This window comes from Sinocyclocheilus anshuiensis, unplaced genomic scaffold (assembly GCF_001515605.1).
Source record: "Sinocyclocheilus anshuiensis isolate Anshui unplaced genomic scaffold, SAMN03320099.WGS_v1.1 scaffold210, whole genome shotgun sequence".
Taxonomy (NCBI): domain Eukaryota; kingdom Metazoa; phylum Chordata; class Actinopteri; order Cypriniformes; family Cyprinidae; genus Sinocyclocheilus; species Sinocyclocheilus anshuiensis.
The window spans coordinates 82,655-106,207 of NW_015547666.1; the positions used below are offsets into that span (position 1 = coordinate 82,655).

The following is a 23,553-nucleotide window of genomic DNA, read 5'->3' on the forward strand; positions in this document are numbered from 1 at the left end:
CTCACACACACACACACACACACACACACACACACACACACACACACATTACTGCAGTGTAAGTGTAAGGTCAGCTGTGTTTGATGTGAAGAGGTTTCTGTTTCCTGTTTGAAAGCGGACAGGACAGGAAGCGGGTGTCAGTACCTGTGTCTCAGGATCTTCAGCGCCCAGACTGGCCGCTCCCAGTTTGACCACATCAGCCAGTTTAGTGATGGTGTTAACAGACGACTGCGCAGCCTGAGCCAGTTTCTCTTGACTCGCTCCTGCTCCAGACACCAGCAGCTTCGTGTCCTCCACCAGAACTTTAGCCGTCTTCAGGATGTGCTCTCTGACAAACCACAGAAAACACAAAACTATTAACATCACAATCCGCTAATGATGAAACATACTGACACTAACGGATAAACAAACACATACAGGGGGCGACAAAGATTATATAAAAGGAAAGACACTTTTCTGTTACTAAAATTGTTTGTAATTTGCTATAAGTGCATCATGTTGTTAGATTACTTCTAATAATAAAGTAATGAGTGAAGTCTTTTTTTTTTTACTTAAATTGACAATGTAGTAAAACGTTAGCAAAGGGCTAGACTTTTTGCTGAAACAATCTAGCAATGCCTAGAAGAGTGGTCTGATTGTTTCTTTGTGGACTTTTGAGGTTTAATTGGATCTGAAAATGTTTACTGGGGACTGAACTGGTTTGAAATGGTTTCTTGTGAGTCTAATGAGGTCAAACGGGGTTTGAAGTGGTCAAATATGGTCTATTTGATTCATCTGAATTTCTTTGTCAATCTGACAATAAAATCTTCAAGCCTCAAGCATTTAAAACAGTTTCACACTTTCAGGCCAGGCTTTTTCAAGCTAACTTCAACATTTGTCTTCAAACTTTATCTGTCTACTTCAATTTGACGTTAAAAAAGTTTCATTATGTGATTTCTAAAATGTCATCAGATCTGCTGAAGCTGACTGGAGCCACAGCGTAAATGTCACATATGTGACCCTGGAGCACAAAAGCAGTCTTAAGTCGCTGGTCTATATTTGTAGAAATAGCCAACAATACATTGTATGGGTCTAAATTATTGATTTTTCTTTTATGCCAAAAATCATTAGGATATTAAGTAAAGATCATGTTCCATGAAGATATTTTGTCTTAAATTTAAATTTCCTACTGTAAATATATCAAAACTTAATTTTTTATTAGTAATATGCATTGCTAAGAACTTCATTTGGACAACTTTAAAGATGATTTTCTCAATATTTAGATTTTTTTGTACCCTCAGATTCCAGATTTTCAAATAGTTGTATCTCGGCCAAATATTGTCCTATCCTAACAAACCATACATTCAGCTTATTTATTCAGCTTTCAGATGATGTATAAATCTCAATTTCGAAAAATTGACTGGTTTTGTGCTCCAGGCTCACATATAGGGACTGGAATCATTGGGAACTGAATGATTCTGGTTCTTTAATGGTTTCATTAACAAAACATCCCTAGCATCTGGGCTGATCTGCAAACAGCTGTGTTCCTGTAGCTTAAACAGTAGAGCAAGGTGTTTGGTGTGAGCAATTTGAGTGACATTTGGTGTCACTCAAATGTCCACTGGGCAGTTTGGGCGCTGTAGTTTTGGCGGAGGGAGTACCTGTGGTCAGCAAACGTCTCGGCGTTCTCTCGGTTGAGAGTGCCTGCGGTGGCAAACATGATGGTGGTGTCCAGATCAGCGATGATGCCAGAAACAGCACTGGCAGCAGTAATGCAGGCCTGAGTGCCACGATTGCCCGCCTGAAGAGCCGCCAACACGTGAGACACCTGAGAGAGAATACAGATATTAGGAGTCCCATCAAGACTGAAATGACATCCATAAGTCCAGTAAGAGAAGATCTACTGTGAACCTTCTCTGAGACTTTCCGAGCGCTGTCGATGAGCTCTTTCTTGGTGTAGGAGTCGTTTGGACTGCACTGCAGCGCTCCTGCTTTACTGACCAGACCAGTGCAGCTGTAGCCCAGCTCTGTCACCTGCTTCCTGATGTGAGAGCCGATCTGAAGAACAAATCACCTAACCGTTAACTAACACCTTAAATCCGGATCTAGTCGGGCTTTCAATCAAAGAAATCCAAGAAACAGCTTAACAACTTCAGTAATGTGATATATTTCAAAGTGCAACAGAATATTCAACAAGAAATGTAGGGTGGGATTTGATTGTATTTATCGGGAATTGACTGGATTATCAAAAGTGGTTTCTATTTGACAGCTGATTGGGGGAGGAGTTAAAAAATAAGAGGGCGTGGTCAGTTGAAAAGTAAAAGAAAATGCAATACTGTTAAAAATTTTGGAGTCATTGAAATTTTGGTGACACTTTATTTTAAGGTTCAGTTCTCGCTATTAACAAACCATTAACAATTACTTTTGCCTCAATAAACTCCTAATTAGCTGCTTATTAATAGTTAGTAAGGTAGTTGTTAAGTTTAGGTATTAGGTAGGATTAGAGATGTAGAATATGCTCATGCAGAATATGTGCTTTATTAACACTAATAAACAGCCTATATGTTAATAACAGGCATGTTAATAAGCATCTAATTAATAGTGAGAATTGGTTCCTATACTAAAGTGTTACCGATTTTTTTATTCAGCAAGGATCAATTTAATGTAAAGCATTATTCAAATAAATGCTGTTCTTTTGAACTTTCTTTTCATCAAATAAATCTGAAAAAAAAAAAGTTTTCACAAAAGTTTCCACTTATGAAAAAGTTTCCAAAATATGAAGCAGCACTTTTTCAACATTGATAACAATCAGAAATGTTTCTTGAACAGCAAATCAGCATATTAGAATGATTTCTGAAGGATCAATATTTCACAATATTATTGCTTTTAAAACATAAAAAAACAAACTGACCCCAAACTTTTTACGGTTAATGTTTCTTTACTAAGAATACAAACATTCAGAATAAGTTCTCAATAAGAGCAGGAACATGCAGAAACAGCAAATGGAGTCACTTTCATATAAATTATAACATTATGTGGAAAGGCCATAAAATCTACAGAAAAGGAAAGCATATGTCACGATACCTCGTCATTCTCGGCAGTCATGGCTGCACATCTGGCCTCTGACGCCAGGTCACCGAACTCTGTGGTCAGCTGATTGGCCAAACCACCCAGCTCATCAGGGTTAGTGTTGGATTTGGTAACCTGGCAACACAGCATTTCAAAAACACACCGTCAGCCTTTACTTCTCTATAAATACTGCATAATTCTCCCTTCTGGAACTATTTTGAACCATAACATCGAAAACAAAAATGAATGAAAAATATATTCAAGGCGAGCATTTGTAAGTGAAAATGCCTAGGAGTGACTGTGGAAAAAAATCTAACTCATTAATTTATATGATACCACCAGAATAAAAATGCACTCTCTGGTGCAGATGTTTTATTATGCAATTGGCTGCTTGGCCTTCTCTTCTACTGACGCCAATAGAAACATTTATATAAAATCTATTATAGTTTCTACAATTGATTCTGCTTTTCCTTTTTATCTCTGTGAAGCTGCTTTGACACAATCTGTAGTGTATAAAGCACTATAGAAACAAAGGTAACTTTTGGTCTGAAATTAACTTTTCCTACAGGGCATCTTCTCTTCTACTGACTACTCAACATAAAAAGCATGAATAAGTTTGCTGCTGTGTAACAGAACAAAGGCATGACTATTAATTGTCTGCTAATTTTTGGCAGTGTCCAATCAGGAGCCAAGCTGATTACAACCCACCTGTGTCTTTCAGCAAAACATAATTATTAATTCATGAGAACATTACTGGCTTTAATTAACCGGCTTTTCATGGATATCATTAAAGTTTGATTGATATATTTTCATGTTAATTCATATTTGAACACTCAAAAAATAGTTAATTGTTAAACACTGTATAATGTTTGTTAACAAGTATTTATAATACATTACAATATAGTTTATCAGATGTTCTTAAGGTGATAATTCAGGGATGCTTGTCAGGTTAACTATAACACATTATTTACACACTTTTTAGTTAATGTCCTTCGTTACAAGTCAAGTGTATTTCTGAATTCCGTACTAAACCCTAATTCTGTTTTCAGTTCATGTTTGTGCATATATTGTATTTTGCCCCCCAGCCACAGTGGCTTTTCCCATTCCCCCCCAATTCTTAATTCTACAGTCACTCAGACTGTTCCAGCACTAGTTTTTACCATCTCCTGAACGGTCACAGCGATAGCTTTGGCCGTCTTCACCATCGTGGTCTGATAATCCACAAACGTTCCTTCAGGTTCGATTCCAGGCCCGTCTTCCATCTTATTGATGGCTTGAGAGATGGAGTTGACCATGCCGCCCACTGCTCCTGCAGCACTAGCCGCCTCTGACAGAGTCGCAGCCAGATCATCCACCGCCTCCTTCATCATCTGAACAGACTCCTCCAGAGCCTCCTGTGTGTGAGCCGCCTGAGGACACACACAGACACGGACGCGCACACGCAGACGAAGACACGCACATGTGCGCACACGCACGCACGCACGCATGCACGCGCACACACACACACACACACACACACACACACACACACACAGAGAGAGAGTACTGTGAGACTGAGCACTACAGCAGATCTCCAACAGATACAATACTGTTCAAAATTTGGGATAAGTAAAATTTTTAATGGAGTCTCTTTTGCTCATCAAGGCTGCATTTATTTGAACAAGAATACAGAAAAAAACTGTAATATTGTGAAATATTATTGCAATTTCTAATATTGGTTTCCTATTTTAATATACTTTAAAACGTAATTTATTCCTGTGATGAAGCGCTGAATTTTTTGCATCATTACTCCAGTCTTCAGTGTCACATGATGCTTCAGAAATCACTCTAATATGCTGATTTATTATCAGTGTTGAAACTGTTGTGCCGCTGAATATTATTTTGGAACCTGTGTTGCTTTTATCCTTGATTCTTTGATGAATAAAAAGTTAAAAAGTACAGCATTTATTCAAAATAGAAATATTTTCTAACAGTTTTACTATCACTTTTTATCCATTTAACACATCCTTGCTGAATAAAACTATTAATTTCTTTAAAATAAAAAAGGAAAGAAAAAATTGACTGACCCCAAACTTTTGAATAATGGTGTATGTTGTGACACAAAATTTCTATTTTAAATAAACACTGTTCTTTTAAACTTTTTATTTATCAAAGAATCCTGAAAAAAGTATCACAGGTCCCAAAAAATATTAAGCAGCGCAACGTTTTTCAACATTGAGTATAAATCAGCATATTAGAATGATTTCTGAAGGATCATGTGACACTGAAGACTGGAGTAATGCTGGAGAATGCCTTGCTTCACAGGAATAAATTATATTTTAAAGTATATTAAAATAGAAAATTGTAGAACATTTTTTATTTCAATATTTCTGTATTTTTGATTAAATAAATGCAGCCTTGATGAGCAGAAGAAACTTATTTAAAGGTGCCATAGAATGCATTGATACAATATTTTAAATTGTTCTCTGATGTCCCCAGAGTGTGTACGTGAAGTTTTATCTCAAAATACCCCACAGATAATTTTTTATAGCTTGTTGAAATTGCCACTTTTAGGGTATGAGCCAAAACACGCTGTTTTTTGTGTTTGTCCCCTTTAAATGAAAATGAGCTGGTGCTCCCACCTCCCTTTTCAGAAGAGTGCGGAGCTTCAAGAGCTCATGCTCGCGGGCATACCGGTGTTACGGTTTAACTGGTGGTGACCGTGTTACTGACCTCACATTGCTTCCAAATGCAATTTTTAACTACCACATTCCCTATTTACGATCATTCTGGTAGCACGTGAAGGCAGCATTAGTGAAAACAGGCAGAAACAATGATAGCTTTAGCAACATTAGCCTTACAGAGAGCCAAGAAGCTCTTTTGGAAAACAAAATATGACGTGTGATGCTTACTTTGTCTGGAGTCTGGACGTTTGCGCACGAAGCGTTGGTATCGATCCCTCTTTCAGAAGCAATCTTTGCACAACTCAGCACTGAACTGACCCTCGTTTTTGAGGCAGTCCGGCGTAAAATGTTAGCACAAACGTATAGAACTTTTCCGTTTTTTTTCCAGGACATTTCCTTCGAAAATTTAATTTAACCACCGTGTCCTCAGCGGTCTATGGAGACCCCTATGTTCGTTGGTGCATCCCAACACACGACACTTTTAATGGCTCTTTGGCGCTGACATTGTACCTCCAGCAGCTACTGCAAGAAAACAGTAATGGCGGACCGCTGCTTCTCACTCAGGGCTGTGTATATGCTAATAGGGCAGAGAGCGTCACAAATGGGCGGGACTTTCCCGAGTATAACGTCATAGTAGTGAGAAATCTGGAACTGCTAGTGTGGAGAGACTGTTTATGATTTATTGGGATTATAAAACAATGAGTGGGTGGATTTTTACCATTATAGGCTGGTTGTTTTCTCACACTGCGGCCACACAACTGTGTTCAAACACCTTATAAAAGTGATTTTTGCATTCTATGGCACCTTAAAAAGCATTAAAAATCTTACTGATCCCAAGCTTTTGAACAGCAGTGTATAATCAAAACTACCAGAATCCAGCTGCTGTGTTTGGCTGGTGGCGTCTTACCTTGTGGTTTCCTCCAGCCTCTTTGGCCGTGTAGAGCATCTGTAGGGCAGACTCAGCTAGAGTCTTGGTTTGATCCAGTACGCTCATCTGCTGCTGGCTGTTCAGGATCTTAGACGCTGTACCGATGGCAGCCATGATGAGCGGCTCAAAGTAACTGACCATCTGAGACACCTGTGAGATGACGGCACACATTTAGCTCCCAATAAACACTGAGACCCGCTGAAACACATTTAGAAATGACTCAGACCTTGTGACCCAGCTGAGAGGCATCGGAGTGGGCTGCGATGGCCACAGGTTCAATCAGGTTACTGATCTCATGCACAGACGCCGCCATCTGCTCGTGAAGGGCCTGCAACACAACACAATATTACAATACCGCTGTATTACATTAATGATGAACACGAAAGCTGCGCCCTCAGCTCTGAGGATACTGCTGTAGTTCATCATCACCTCATGGGAGATGTCGTCTCTAGGCGTGAGCTGCTGGCTGATGGCTGCCAGAGACGCCTTGTCCACCTCACGGATGCAGTTATTAAGAACCTCAATGGCGTCATCACACTCCCTCTGACCTGGAGCCTTCTCCCTGAAACCATTTACATGACAGTATATGATTATGATGCATGGAAGTTATGATATCATTCACAACCGAATCGCATCTCGCAACACTGACACTGGTAATGAACTGAAGTGAATCAACACTGAACTGACTCACGCTGCAGAACGAACATTGCTGACTGATTTTAGCTGAACTGAACTTGTTTCAAATTGATAAGACTTCACACTAAACTAAACAAACCCTAATGTGAACGAAAGGTTTCACAGACATGGCAGACTTTACCAATAGGCCGAAGTCTTGTTTTTAGTTGATTGTTGAATAAAGGCTATAAATCCTGTGAATACCTCATGTTGGTGATGAGTTTCTTGATGGAGTCGGACACTGTTCTGGAGTGTCCAGCCAGCACAGACCATTTGGGCGGGTCTTTGGGGTTGACGGCCAGTGAGCGGGCCATCTGGATCAGGCCTGTAGAGCTCTCCAGCATGGTCTTAGCGGCCGCTACGATGGGCTGCATCGCTGCCAGACCCTGCGATCAGACACAACAGAACTTGTAACTTCCACCATGGTCTAAACAGGGTTTTCTATTTCAGCCTGGAGTCTGGTTCCCACTCCTGAGCCATGCACAACCCTGTCAATTCTGCACTGATCTATTCAATTTGTATATAGACAGAAAAAATGGAAGAGTGACCTTTGGCTTCTAAAGTCTGAAAGAAATTAATATGCTCTAATATGCATCCACAATTTAAAAAATATGACAAGGCAGAAAACCGTGTTTGTCGTAGATGGTCTTTTGTTTTTGCAACATAATGACAAAACAACATAATGACTTTTTGTGTTGATTTGTTATGAGTAATCTTATCAGTTTTCAAACTTGTTAATTTAAATACAAAGCTTTTTTAAGTTACACGATTATTAAAGTAAACATACCTACTTGGATATGTAAAATATAAAATATTTGGAAGTTGAATTTCCAGCAAAAAATGACTACATTGTGATATACACTACAGTTCAAAAATATGGGATTGGCAAGACTAAAATGTTTTTGAAAGAAGCCTCTTCTGCTCTCCTAGCTGCATTTATTTGATAAAAAAATACAGTAAAAACACCAATATTGTAAAATATTATTACAATATAAAATAGCTGTTTTCTATGTGAATACAATGTAAAATGTAATTTATTTCTGTGATCAAAGCTGAATTTTCAGCAGCATTACTCCAGTCTTCAGTGTCACATGACCCTTCAGAAATCATTCTAATATGCTGATTATAAATACCTTTCCTGTCACTTTTGATCAGTTTAATGCATCCTTTCTGAATAAAAGCATCAATTTCTTTAAAAACAGCCCAGACTATTGAATGTTAGTAAATTCTGTGATATAATGTGGTACCTCTGGGCTGATCTGTGCAGGTACGCTAGCAAACTCTGGGTTTGAAGCGAAGGCAGTCAGGTTATCCACAGCCTCGATGAGCGGCCCAGTGGCTTCCTTACACTTCAGTCTGTTCTCCTGGTTAAAGGCCCCATCAAGAGCCTGACGTTACAGCACACACACAGTTACATTCACCAATAATACCAACACTGCTGATCAGAAACAGACTGATCTGTGAGTCTCAAAACTCACTTTGATGGACTTGACGAGGTTGGCGGTGTTGTTCGCCACCTCTTTGGCACTCTGGACGAACTGTCTCTTAGCAACTGGGTTGGATGTTTTGGAGGAGGCGAGTCGGCAGGCGTTGCACAAGGCCGAAGTATGTTTGGCAACAATTGTGGCAGCAGAGAGGACCTTGGGAAAAGACGGTGCATAAAACACGGGAGTTATTTTGTCAGGTTATTTGTGATGACTTAAAAACTAGGTCAAAGCGTTCCTTTAAGAATTCACTTCCTATTTTGAGCTGTGAGTTCAAAGGAAATATCCAGATGTGAAATATAATAATTTGTGACCCTGGAGCACAAAACCAGTCATAAGTAGCACGGGTATATTTGTAACAATAGCCAAAAATACATTGTATGTCAAAATGATCCATTTTTCTTTTATGCCAAAACTGATTGGGGTATTAAGTAAGATATTTAGTAAATTTCCTACCGTAAATATATCAAAACTTAATTTTTGATTAGTAATATGCATTGTTAAGACCTTCATTTAGACAACTTTAAAGACGATTTTCTCAATATTTAGATTTTTTTGCACCCTCAGATTCCAGATTTTCAAATAGTTGTATCTCAGCCAAATATTGTCCTATCCTAACAAACCATACATCAATGGAAAGCTTGATTATTTATGCATAAATCTCAATTTCGAAACATTTACCCTTAAGACTGGTTTTGTGGTCCAGGGTCACATTTGTGAAAGTCGATCAGACACTGGGAGTCCTGCTTGGCCATTTAACAGAAGCTTTAATGATTGCACATTATCGCATTATTATTTTTTGCTACATTTAGTGAGCAAAAAAGGTCCATTGTCTATTGGACCAACAGTCACTTTCAAACAGGGCAGCTTTCTATTGGTCAACACAGTGAATCCATGTAAATAACTTCAACACAAGCAAAATCTGCGTAAGGAAATTGTTCACCCTGACACAAAACTCACGAAAGTGTAGACTGAAATAACTGGATTTTGCCAGCAAAAAACCATCAAACAACTGTAGTAGTTAATAATACAGATTTGAATGCCATGTCAGCATCTGAGGCTATCTTCATGGCAAAAACTGAGTTACAAATTACAAGAGTTACAGAAATACAATAACAATGAAAACCCAACAAAAAAAAAGAGAGAACATTTAAAGTACTACAAGATGTTTTACATTTACATATGATAAAAAGTCTACATTTTCTGGTAAAAACAAACAAGTCCTTAAGTGAGCTTACTTTATAAAAAAGTTGTCTTACTTGCATTAAAAGTGGGAAAGTCTTGCAAAATCATCAAACAAATGTAAATGCAATCACAACTTTAGTTCTCCCTCGTGTTCCAAAATCTCCAAACAGTCACAAATATGTTTTTATAAATAATGCGTAAAAAGTTGTATCAGCCATTAAAATACCTTCCTAGTAATCTACTTCTAATAATGTACTCTCAATGCTAATATATAATATCTTGCCCAGAGTAAACCAGACCTTATGTATGTGTTCGCTCCTATCAGACCATTTCTGTCTAGGAAAGAGTCATGCTGTTACCTGGGACTGGGTGCAGGACGGGTCCACTAGGTTCTGACAGGCCGTCTGGATTGACTGTTTGGCTCTGGCGAACTGTGAGGGGTCCACAAGCCCCTTCTGCCCAGCGTGACTGTTCGGGTCAGACACACCCACCAGATACGCCCCCTGTGAGAGACACACAGAACAGCCGTCACTTCTGTTCTACACTGAACAATTCACATAGTCTCAGCATTCAGCTCAGCAGCAACAACAACCCTCCACACACACACACACACACACACACACACACACACGCTCTCTCACACACACTCACGCTCACTCACGCTCACACTCACTCTCGCTCGCACACGCACTCGCTCACGCTCACGCTCACACACGCTCACGCTCACACACGCTCACGCTCACACACGCTCACGCTCACACACGCTCACGCTCACACACGCTCACGCTCACACACGCTCACGCTCACACACGCTCACGCTCACACACGCTCACGCTCACACACGCTCACGCTCACACACGCTCACGCTCACACACGCTCACGCTCACACACGCTCACGCTCACACACGCTCACGCTCACACACGCTCACGCTCACACACGCTCACGCTCACACACGCTCACGCTCACACACGCTCACGCTCACACACGCTCACGCTCACACACGCTCACGCTCACACACGCTCACGCTCACACACGCTCACGCTCACACACGCTCACGCTCACACACGCTCACGCTCACACACGCTCACGCTCACACACGCTCACACTCACTCTCGCTCGCACACGCACTCGCTCACACACACGCTCACGCTCACACATACTCGCACTCGCTCACACTCACGCACACGCTCTCACACACACTCGCTCACACTCGCTCACGCTCACACACGCTCACAAACGCTCACGCACGCTCACTCACACACACTCACACTCACACACGCTCACTCACACACGCTCACTCACACACACATTCACACTCGCTCACGCACTTGCTCGCACACGCACTCGCTCACACACACGCTCACGCTCACACATACTCGCTCACACTCACGCTCACACACACACACACACACACACACACACACACACTAAAGCAGTTAATTTAGCTAATGAGGACATTCCATAGATTCTAATGTTTTTATATAAAGCTAATTACATTTTCATTTAGTTATTTAGTAGACTCTTTTATCCAAAGTGACTTACAAATCAAAAAAATCAACAAAAGACCAATAATATGTGAGTGCTGTGACAAGTTTCAGTTTAGCCTAACGCAGTACGTGTAGCAAGGTTTTTTTTATAATAAATAAAAAGAAAACAAGTAGATAGAACAGAAAAAGAATAGGGAACACTAGTGTTAGAGGGTCATTTTACAATAGTTATAAAATAAATGTGAACATTTAACATTTTACTTTTTCCACCAGCTATAGCACACACACACACACACACACACACACACACTAAAGCAGTTAATTTAGCTAATGAGGACATTCCATAGATTCTAATGTTTTTATATAAAGCTAATTACATTTTCATTTAGTTATTTAGTAGACTCTTTTATCCAAAGTGACTTACAAATCAAAAAAATCAACAAAAGACCAATAATATGTGAGTGCTGTGACAAGATTCAGTTTAGCCTAACGCAGTACGTGTAGCAAGGTTTTTTTTATAATAAATAAAAAGAAAACAAGTAGATAGAACAGAAAAAGAATAGGGAACACTAGTGTTAGAGGGTCATTTTACAATAGTTATAAAATAAATGTGAACATTTAACATTTTACTTTTTCCACCAGCTATAGCTACATATATGCACACACACACACATTTGATTTCCTGTCATGGAAACTTTTAATTTTTGTTTGATATGTTTTTTTAATATCATATTTTTTTTTAATTAAATATATATTAGGGCAATAAGGTGCAAAAAACAAGATTACAATTACAGCAAATAGCAACATTTACAGTATTACAAATAGTTATTATCTTCAGTAGAGATTCTTTATAGCTAAATTGAACTCGTTCATAATTCATGAATTTTTATACATTGACACTCATTGAACTGAACCTAACAGCTGAATAATGACACTATTGTCTTGTTAGAGCTGCTATATAGCAGAATTTTGGATTTGCTTCATGTTTGAAGTTTGCATCATTGATTTTGTTATTTTCATGTTCATTACTGAAAAGCTGCTTTGAAACGATCTGTATGGTATAAAGCGCTACAGAAATAAAGGTGTATAGAATTTATAATATAAAGAACAGTTTTCAGCTTGTTTTGTTGATGTACACATCAACAAGACCTGCATTAACAATGTGGTATACCCCACACAATATAAATATTCTGATGTAAATTCGACTAATAAAAATGAAAAATTCTGATTACAGCTTTAAGGGAACAATTGACAGTTATGATTTTTATCAAAATCGAGCAGCCTTAGTAGAGAAAAACTGACTGAAGCACACACAACTGAAATTAAGCACTTTTGAATCAAATGGCAGCTGTGAGTGTTCGTGAAACCACTTTTAGGACGACACACAGGAAGCAGTTAAATATGACTCACTGCCCATCAAACCCATTATGAATTCTATTTGCACAAGTGTGTTCTTGTGCCTGTAAATAATAAAAGCATGACGGTGTGTGTGAAAGCACAGAAGGCAGCAAAGGAGAGCCCAGGAAGGCAAATGTGTTTGTTCATTTAATGCGCTCCTGTAACTCCAGATGTTTGATGCATCATAGCCCTGGTAACATTTTATCACGCACCGCCTCTTTAGGTCGACTAATTTAGCAGAGAGGAGTTTCACACACACTCACACACACACACACACACACACACACACACACACACTCTCTCGCTCTCTCACACTAATGAGGACATTCCATAGATTCTAATGTTTTTATATAAAGCTAATTACATTTTCATTTAGTTATTTAGTAGACTCTTTTATCCAAAGTGACTTACAAATCAAAAAAATCAACAAAAGACCAATAATATGTGAGTGCTGTGACAAGTTTCAGTTTAGCCTAACGCAGTACGTGTAGCAACACACACACACACACAGTGTTTTTACCTGAGCGGCTGCCTCAGTTAGACCACACAGCGCTTTCGACGCTGAACTGACCGAGTCTCCAAATTCTGGTAAGTTGCTGTTCTTGGCATTATGGGAAATGCCAGCCATGGCCTCGCCCAAAATCTGCACACAACATCAACATTAACATCAATGGTGACTGGGTGATATGGTTAAATATATATTTTTCAGCCATTTCATTGTGAAGCTGATCTGTGGCACACCTTTGAGTTCTCCATCACACTGTCAATGCAGTCGAAGTAGCCCATATCACTGACCGCTTCTGTGGGATTCTCCAGCATTCCTCCGACCGTCTGCAGACACACACAGTTAGCACACACAAAACAGATAAGGCAAATTAATATTGCTCTGAGGTTTTTGGTATGTCCAGGTTTTAGGATTTAGTTCTAAAAGTAAATAATTCTAGAGAAAGCAAATGCTTTCTTGTGCAAATGTTTTGCTATTAAACATTCAGTGCTGTTTAGGTTCATTTTAAGATGTGAACAAATAAAATGAAAACTGTGTGTCCACACTAGAACAAAGATCTTTAACGTTCAGATTACGTTTCTTAAAATGTATCAAGTTAATTACAAAACAAACAAAACCTTTCAAAAGTTTGAAGTCAGTAAGATTAAAAAATAACAATCCCTTATTTAGCAAGAATGCATTAAACTGATCAAAAGTAACAATAAAAAACATTTATGTTACAAAAGATTTCATTTTTAAATAAATGCTATTGATTTGAACCATAAAAGAATAATGAAAAAAGTATAAATTTCCACAAAGATATGAAGCATCACAACTGTTTTCAGCATTGATAATCAGAAATGTTTCTGGAGCAGCAAATCAGCATATTAGAATGATTTCTGTAGATTATGTGACACTGAAGACTGGAGTAATGATGCTGAAAATACAGCTGCGCATCACAGAAATAAATTACATTTTAACATATATTCACATAGAAAACAGTTATTTTAAATTGCAATAATATTTTACAATATTACTGTTTTACTGTACTTTTGATCAAATAAATGCAGCTGTTGTGAGCAGAAGAGACTTCGTCTTACTGACTCCAAACTTTTGAACGGTAGTCTAACTTGTCTAAAAAACCAAGTACGAATGGATTCTGTAGCTGAGAAGAAAAATCAAAACAATGCTGCCTTTAAAATGTTTTCTGTTGCTTTGCTGACATTTTCAATATCATCCAAAAACAGCACAACAAATAACTGCAGCTCAATATCAAACAGGATTTCAATTCATGCAGCATATTTGCGTACGGAAGAACATGTATAAACAAAAACTACATATTTTTGAAGCATTTTATTACATTATTCTAATAAATAATGTAATAAAAGGGACAACTCGTGGCACAAAAGGTGTGTCATCTCTCCTCATAAAACAGATTGAGAGCAGATCTGAATATGAGAGAATTCAATCGCTTTCACTCACACAAACTGATGAACACAGAAAAGATGAGAAGTAAAAGAGAGAGCAGAAGCACCTCAAGCTCACGGAGAGCGTTGTCACACTCCTTCTGTCCCGGAGCCTGCTGGGTACACATGCTGATCAGCTGATTAATGCTGTCTGTCACCGCGCTATCGAGAGAGAGAGAGACATTAGAGTTTGCTAGGAAGGGAAGGAATAGTGCAAGAGATCTGTGAGGAACAATCCACCCACGTATGTTACCACACACTCTCTCTCTCTCTCTCTCTGATGCTCTGTGAGGGAGTGATGGGAGTTTTTGGATTGCAAGCGCTGTAAAGCCATTAGCTGCTGTTGTTTCATCCCATCTACCTCTTTCACTCACACACACATCAGAGAGCAGCAGCGATACAAACAGGTTTGCTTTATAGATGCCTATTACATAACTGTGCTCATTCCAACCCAAATGTGTAGAAAAGCGAGCATGCCACTCATGTAATGTATGTCAACAGAGGAGCTGTGTGCGTGTTTCTTTCTTACGATCACAGGCACTGTTTGGCTAGCATGCCATCACACAGCACAACATCGGACTCGATCCTCCAAAGAAAGAGTGCAGGGCTCTGTTCCAAATCACAGAGAGCTGCATTTTAGATGCTTTCAAATAGTAGTTGGATAACTATAACGGCCTGCTTTTGGCCAAATTCTAAAGATGTGCTCACATTTACCATTGCTTTGGGAAATTTTGTGTGCGACTCAAATAGGTCACATGGGTTTCCTGTATGTTACCAAAAAAACCGCTTGGTTTGAAAGTGCCTTCTGTGTGAGCTGTGCTTTATACATCTCTATGCTACAGATGATGGAGATTTTGCTTTGTTTGCGAAATTTTGCTGCAGTTTTGCTAATGTCTGACTTTGACTGCACTTTGAAGTTCGCATGAAATCAAAATGTACAATATTTATTTTGTTAGTGAACATTGTTAGTCTTAAGGTGAACAATTAATCAGTGCAAGTTAATCCTCTGAAAAAAATAGTTTGTCTTGCTAATCCTTAATCAAAATCTGATCATTTGCTCCCGCTCCGGAATGGCACTCCTGCTCTGATGACGTCAGTTTGACGGCTTGGGCAGAATTTGCTTAACCACGCCCCTCCAACCATTAGTTTGCGGCGAGTGAGGGATGAGAGGAGGAGCGCAAGAATAAAAGCCCGCCCTCTACTCAATATTCTGTTTCAGGTGGAAATACGTCACCATACTGAAATAAAGTCGGCTGAAACTTCCGGTTCACTCTGACTATAAAACAGCATCACATTTCCCAATCCCAAAATACTTTGCTACAAGCTAGGAGTGTCGCAATAATAACCACAATATTTAAAAAATGAAATTCTCTTGTTATGTAAATACTGCACATATGATAATATTGTATATAAACCAGCACCAACAACCTGGTTGATATTAAATTTAATTAAATTGACAATATAACAGGTGGAACTATCGTATCTGTTTGTCACCCCTCATAAAATGACGATGTGGCGGTGTCTGAAACCACATACTCTCCGAGTAGCTACTGCTTTTGAATAAGTAATTACGTAGCGATTGTTAAAAAAGTAAGTTCTAGAAAGTATGTAGTATGAATATAATCCGGAAATACTAGGTTCAGTCCGGCCGCCGCCTCGTTCAGATTCACCTGAGCCTCCTGGAAACTCTTCCCGCTCACTGGGAACTGAATATCAGATAGGAACAGTAACTATGATACGGCTCAGTGTAGTATTTAACAGAAACAGGAAACACAAAGTAAACATTACAAGTAAAACTAGACAAAAAAACTAAACATTTCTAGACAGACTTGGTTGTTGGCCTGAGAAACCCTGGCTAGAAAGTTTGAAGTATTTTTAAGTTTTGAAAGTTTTAAGGCCGTGCAGTCGAATGGATAGATTGATGGCTGGATGGAAGGATGGACGTTTGGTTAATGATGGATGGAATAATTTTAAAGCCAGATAGATTGATAGATGGATGGAACAATTGAAAGATGCATCACAACAATCAAGTTGCGTAACATCTCATGCCATGAGCGGCACGTCAAGTGATTTAAGATTTTGAACCAAAAGTAATTTTTTGCAATTAATCACACTAAATTAAAACATTAAATCGACAATCCTAATTAAAACACATTTGAACTGTTTGTGAGTTTTTAGTTTCTCTTAGTTGACAGTCACTGGATTTGACTATGACTTTTGTCTGTTGAACTGCTGGTTTCGTCTGGTCAGAGGAGAACTGGTCCCCGACTGAGCCTGGTTTCTCCCAAGGTTTTTTCTCCATTATGTCACCGATGGAGTTTTGGTTCTTTGCCGCTGTCGCCTCTGGCTTGCTTAGTTGGGGACACTTCATTTCCAGCGATATCGTAGACACCGATGGAGTTTTGGTTCCTTGCCGCTGTCGCCTCTGGCTTGCTTAGTTGGGGACACTTCATTTCCAGTGATATCGTCGACTTGATTGCACAGATACTATTTAAACTGAACTGAGCTGGACGATGACATCACTGAATTCAATGATGAACTGCCTTTAACTGAAAATTGAGTGTTTACTATTGTCCTCTTGCATTATTGACACAATATTCTCCTAATTAATGCTGTACAGTTGCTTTGACACAATCTGTATTGTTAAACGCGCTACATAAATAAAGGTGACTTGACTTTTAATTTTGGGCCACATATTTTCAGATTTTAAACATGATTTTTCTGCCAATTCTTCTTTGGCAGTCTGAACAGAGATTCAATTTCCATGTGACTTTGGTGTTTGTCAAAACACGGTATGTAATTTAACTGGAAAGTGGCAAAAAAAAAACCTCCACCAAATGCAATTTCTGCGTTTTCCTTTGCCATATTTTACAACATGTAATTTAAATTCAGCTTGACAGATCTTTCTAGCTTCAGCTAGGGTTAGACTATCATATTGAAACTGTCTAGTTAGAAATGTTAAGGCCTGTTCAATAGGCTTGCCGCGATAGACGGTGCTGACGGTGATACCGGTGTTAAGCCGCAACACCGGTTACGTCACTTGCCCACCGCGTCACATAAGTGAAAGTAAAATGCGCACGGCGCTTTTAAGCTATTTAAAAGTGAAGGAAAGCGAGGCAAAGAGGGAAAAATCAAACGAATTAAAAACAAACAATTGCTTTACTCCGAATTGCTGCTATTTTAAAGTGAAAGAAAAATGCGCACGGCGCTTTTAAGCTATTTAAAAGTGAAGGAAAGCGAGGCAAAGAGGGAAAAATCAAACGAATTAAAAACAAACAATTGCTTTACTCCGAATTGCTGCTATTTTAAAGTGAAAGAAAAATGGGCACACCGCCTTTACAAGCTATTTAAAAGCGAAGGAAAGTGAGGAAAAGAGGGAACGCCCCCGCACCCACGGTGATACTGGTGTTGTCACACGTCGATTAACCGGTGGGAAAATTTCCTCACCGTCACAACCCTACTGTTCACACCAACAGCAATATTTGGAATAAAAATGCAAATCCATTCTCTGACAGTAGGCGGTGCTTATGGAACAACAGAAATGCAGTGGTAGACAAGGCTGTGCAACTTTACATTTCTGACACCAACAAAGAAAGTCGAATAGTATTAGCCTATTTTTTAAACAGCTGTTTAGATTTTTGCATTTGCTATTGTGTTTATCAAACATGGTTCCAGATTCTTCTTCTGCTTTTTACTTTTCTTTAGCAAAACAGTGAGCACCACCAAGCGACTACTGGCGTGTCCCTATATGCGTGAGTCTCACTGGTTGGCTAATTTTCTTCACAGATAAATGTAAAAAGAGATTAGTACGCCTCTCCATAAATAATTATGTCGCACTGACAGCATGCAAATGTTTTTTTGGTCTGAACAGCAGTTTCCCACAGACTTACACTCTATTTGTGGCAGCATATATATGCAAATTCATTCTCTGCCAGCAGGTGGCGCTTAGAGTGAGAGAAATAGAGGTTTCCTAGTAACGCTGTAATCAAAGCAGCGCTCCGCTCACAAACGCTGCTTTGTCAGACATTACACGCAAGATGAAATGAAAATTACATCCAAAATTTTCTTAAGACAGTCGGTTTCCTTCAGAAATGCAGTGATATAAAAACACCCGCACTCAATGTATGGTAAACACTGTAGTCTCATAAAAGTGTAAATTCTGCAGATTACATTATTGTCCAGTATTGTACTGCCAGCAATTTATTATAAAAACGTTTTCATAATTGTAACATACATATTTACATACATAATTATTCAGGTGCATGTGTGAATTACAGGGACACTGAAAATGTCCTCATAAATCACCTTCTCGTTGTAATACCTATGTCATACCCATGTTATACAAATTTGTGTCCTCATAAACCACATAAACATGCACACACACACACACACACACACACACACACACTCCAGTCATCAGCAGAACATTTAAGAGGCTTCTCCAGCTATGCTAATCATAGACACACAACAGGCAATTTTCTTCTCAAAATAATGGGCACTTCAACCCTACAGCAGATCAAATCTCCCATCAGCAATTAAAAGGGAGGTTTCGTTACTGAATTTAAACCCATTCTATTGAGCTATTCTCATAAGTATTCAAGCTGAGGTCGGGTTTAACCTGGGCCAGTCTCTGCTGGCTGTCAGGGTCTCCCGGTTTGGCAATGGCTCTCTTGGTCTCCTCGATCAGGCTGGCGGATTTGTCCATGACATCCGCGGTGCAGTCCAGCATGGCGTTACGGGCATGAGGGTCCTCGGTGTTGGCAGCCACTCCACGAGCAGCCGAAGCCAGTGAACGCAGAGCCTGAGCCACGTCACGAGCAGCCATACCTGCAAAACACACATAAACCATCCAGAAACAGACATTAGGAGAGATTCAGGGTGCCCACAATGAACACATGACTAACGGCCGCCACAAATTAATCAATGTATGGGAAACACTGAACAGACACATATTTTCCATTTAAATTAAGATGTTTGTCGCACCACATTTTGGCAACAAATATTCGTCTTGATGTGAACAGGCCTTTAGAGCTGGACAGTTTTTGTGCAACGAATTGTGTTACATAAGGCACTTTAGACAAAAGTCACAGGACCATCCAGGTGACAACAATATTGCAAATTGCATTCTGGAAAATACTTTGTGAAATGTCTTTATGGCCAGGGGGCTCACTTTATCAGACAGGAGTTTCTTGCTGGCTTCTCCTACAGTTCTGATGGCATTATCCACATCTCGCAGCCGAAGCCAGTGAACGCAGAGCCTGAGCCACGTCACGAGCAGCCATACCTGCAAAACACACATAAACCATCCAGAAACAGACATTAGGAGAGATTCAGGGTGCCCACAATGAACACATGACTAACCCTTATGGGTTTCAAACCTGCAACATATGGGTTGAGTTACGAGAAGGAGCTTTAACCACTATGCCACACCTGTGTCTGTGTTTCTGTGTTTGCTACATCAGCGACAGATGAATAATATATTCCACAGACAGGGGGCGCTGCATAACATTGGACAAATAGCTAGCGGTGTGTGAGGTTGATGGGGTTACCTGTGTAGTTCTCATTGCCTTGGGTGGCTTCACTGAGGAGCTGAGCAATAGCAGAGCTCACAGCTTTAGTGCTGGAGCCCAGATCCTGAGAACACTTCTCCAGCTACTCACACACACACACACACACACACACACACACACACACACTCAATCTCTGGACCAAAACCTGAGCTGCTTATCTAGACCCATCTGACAAACTGAATTCATTGAACTTAAGGTTACACTAGTGGTTTAACCCTTACAAAATAAGTTTAAAGTACGTTTAATGGTTTAAGAATAAAAATACTTAAGTAGAAACTTAATATGCAAAAATAATCAACTAAAACTGTGTTAAAGGAATCATATTGTTATATTTCAGAAAGCATGCTCAAACTATAGATATGAATGATACAAACTGAAGGTACACTGTGATTTTCATTCACAAAGCACATTTTTAGACTTCATAAAAATAAAACAGCATTCAGTAACATTTCATTGGGTGTAAAACTATAGTAAACAAAATGAGGACGACAGATTTCAGTTTTTCATCAGTGGTTCTCAACCCTTTTGACTGCAAGGCATTTTGTCTACCACAATATCATTTCTACAATATTCTATAATACTGAACCTATTTCAATCCCAATAATCTTTTGAATTAAATTGCAGTATTTTTAAGAGCTGAATGTTCTTCTGGATTCCCACTCTTGTTAACCATTAATTTGCATGACTCCTCCAGTTGTTCATGATTTACTGGATTAAGGATAATGATTTCTTTCACAATTTCTATCTGATAGAACATTTTAGAGTTTTACATAACCACAAAAATGTATGTTCATTACGAAAATGAGTTTTAAGATGATTATTTATTATTTTACAGGACTATTTCAGATCAAGAAATAGGTAGTGATGTTATTATTATTATTATGATTATTCTAGAAGATTATTTTTATTAATGCTTTGTCTTATTTTAAATGATTTAAAATTATCTTAAGGCCCACTGGTTGAAATCTACTTCCCAAAAAGATCAAAAGAACAACACAGATCTATGCTGCTGCTCTAAACTTGTTACTGATGCCTTGAAAAGGAAAAATACAAAATAGTTCTGTCATCAGCAACATAGCATATACAAGCAACAGAATTTTTCTAAGATAAAATGAGCTTGAAAAGACAAAAAAATCCCAGTGTAGTGGCTTCTGTCCAGCAGTTGTTTTTGTGACATGAAGCGCCTGACTTGTGGGTATAGGTGTGAAAACTGACACAAATGAAATCATGCTTGCACAAACATACACTAGCAGTCAAACGTTTGAACACAATATTATATTATATTGTTCCACTTTTAGAACAATGATAAAGTCAATGCAAAAACAATAGAGCAACACAAAAGGAAAGTTTTGAAATTACATAGTGATGAATACACTAGTTCCCAGCTCTGCTCACTCTGGGTATTTTCTCAACTAACTTTCTCAGGTGTCCTGGGACACTTTTTGAACAGTACTGAATGAGTCTGCATGCATGCTGGACACTTATTGGCAGCAGGGATGTTCAGTGTTGGACTGGTAGTGTACAAACAAACGCATGTAGAGCACATTCACACACTCACCGTTTCTCCAGGCAGGGGTTTGAGTTTGCCTTCAGCAGCTGAAGCTTTGGTCTCCTGCATGTCCCTCTCCAGCCCCCGTACCATTGTGAGAGCGTTATCAATCTCCAGAGGCCCACACGCCTCCTGAGCCTGAGTCAGACAGAGAGACAACCGAATGAAATTCACTGCAAAAGAGCTACATGTGTTCACCAGGCCTCCGTCATGTTCACTTACTTTGTATGCATGTGTATATCACAGTTCTAGCAGAACTGTTACAGAAACAGACACTACTGACTTTCTAAATAAAAATTCCTCAATCATCCTGTGGATGATTCATCTGCGGATATAACCAGCTTCATTATCTTTCATCGAAATGCAATAACTTGCTCCACCTCTGAAATGACTTTCCTAGTTGGTGGATGACAGCAAGCTCTTATACTTTACAACATCTCCCCTCCAACCACCTTTCAAATATAGACCATTCAAAAAAGGTTTCTTATATTTTTATAGTTGAATATTCTGATGCGTCACAGAAGTAAAATGAGTTGCAAATACATTTTGGTTCTAAATGTCAACTGGTAAGTGTGTCATTATCAGGGCACTGGTTGAAAATCTGTACCCAGAAAAAATAAAAAAATAAAAAAATAAAATAAATATTATTTCGAGATTGTATTACTTAAATTATAACAATTAAACAAATAAAGAAATGAATATATTATTTTTGCAATAATACTATTGTACTGTAAATTATAAAAACAAGTGTTTTATATTATTAATAATACTAATAATAATAATAGCAACAACAACAACAACAATCTTTTTTTTTTTTTTAGATTGTATTACTTAAATTATAACAATTAAACAAATAAAGAAATGAATACATTATTTTTGCAATAATACTCTTGTACTGTAAATTATAAAAACAAGTGTTTTATATTAATAATAATAATAATAGCAACAACAACAATAATAAAATATTATTTTTTAGATTGCATTACTTAAATTATAACAATTAAACAAATAAAGAAATGAATATATTATTTTTGCAATAATACTATTGTACTGTAAATTATAAAAACAAGTTTTATATTAATAATAATAATAATTTTACAGAACAACAGTAAAATTACAATAAACAACTGTCGCAATTTCTTTATTTTTAAACATTCAACCATAAAGCTTTTATTTTGGTGGAAAACCAAAATTTCATGACATGAAAACAAAAGCTAAAACTTCTCGCCAAACTAAATGATCTATCAAACTGAATGCAGAACTCTGCTACGGTACCTTCTGTGCGGCCGTGCGCAGCTCAGCGAGAGCGCTGGCCAGGGTTTTGGAGCACTGACTGAGCTGCATGGCAGACGCCTGGTCACTGATGGTGGGAACCGTAGCTTTGGCCGCGGTCACCATTTTCGCTCCGGGCTGATGAAGAGAACAGACACCATGAGCTCAAATGATGCAGACTTGCACGTTATAACAGGAAGTGAAGGTCAGAAGAGTGAAAGGACCTGCAGGAAGTTCTGACTGGCTCCGATCAGGGCGAGCTGGGCGCTGGGGCTGTCGGGCTGAGCTTGACTCCCTCTCACACCCTGAACCAGCTGAGGGATCTGATCCGCCACCCCCTGCA

General features: G+C 38.8%; 1 protein-coding gene across 1 annotated transcript in view; it reads right to left on the reverse strand.

The window, feature by feature from the left end:
* The window catches only part of LOC107702558 (talin-1-like), a 104,951-nt gene that overhangs the window by 16,764 nt on the left and 64,634 nt on the right, over positions 1–23,553 (reverse strand). Inside the window, exons 23-44 of the mRNA XM_016504915.1 lie at positions 23,435–23,548; positions 23,214–23,348; positions 21,948–22,076; positions 20,369–20,471; positions 19,438–19,646; positions 16,454–16,525; positions 16,314–16,366; positions 14,888–15,104; positions 13,611–13,700; positions 13,390–13,512; positions 10,343–10,486; positions 8,793–8,954; positions 8,562–8,702; positions 7,519–7,700; positions 7,069–7,201; positions 6,866–6,967; positions 6,619–6,789; positions 4,209–4,457; positions 3,064–3,183; positions 1,891–2,037; positions 1,641–1,807; positions 145–328 (exon numbers count right to left, since the gene is read on the reverse strand). Coding sequence (XP_016360401.1) covers positions 145–328; positions 1,641–1,807; positions 1,891–2,037; positions 3,064–3,183; positions 4,209–4,457; positions 6,619–6,789; positions 6,866–6,967; positions 7,069–7,201; positions 7,519–7,700; positions 8,562–8,702; positions 8,793–8,954; positions 10,343–10,486; positions 13,390–13,512; positions 13,611–13,700; positions 14,888–15,104; positions 16,314–16,366; positions 16,454–16,525; positions 19,438–19,646; positions 20,369–20,471; positions 21,948–22,076; positions 23,214–23,348; positions 23,435–23,548 — 3,147 coding nt within the window. The remainder of the gene's footprint in view (positions 1–144; positions 329–1,640; positions 1,808–1,890; positions 2,038–3,063; positions 3,184–4,208; positions 4,458–6,618; positions 6,790–6,865; positions 6,968–7,068; positions 7,202–7,518; positions 7,701–8,561; positions 8,703–8,792; positions 8,955–10,342; positions 10,487–13,389; positions 13,513–13,610; positions 13,701–14,887; positions 15,105–16,313; positions 16,367–16,453; positions 16,526–19,437; positions 19,647–20,368; positions 20,472–21,947; positions 22,077–23,213; positions 23,349–23,434; positions 23,549–23,553) is intronic.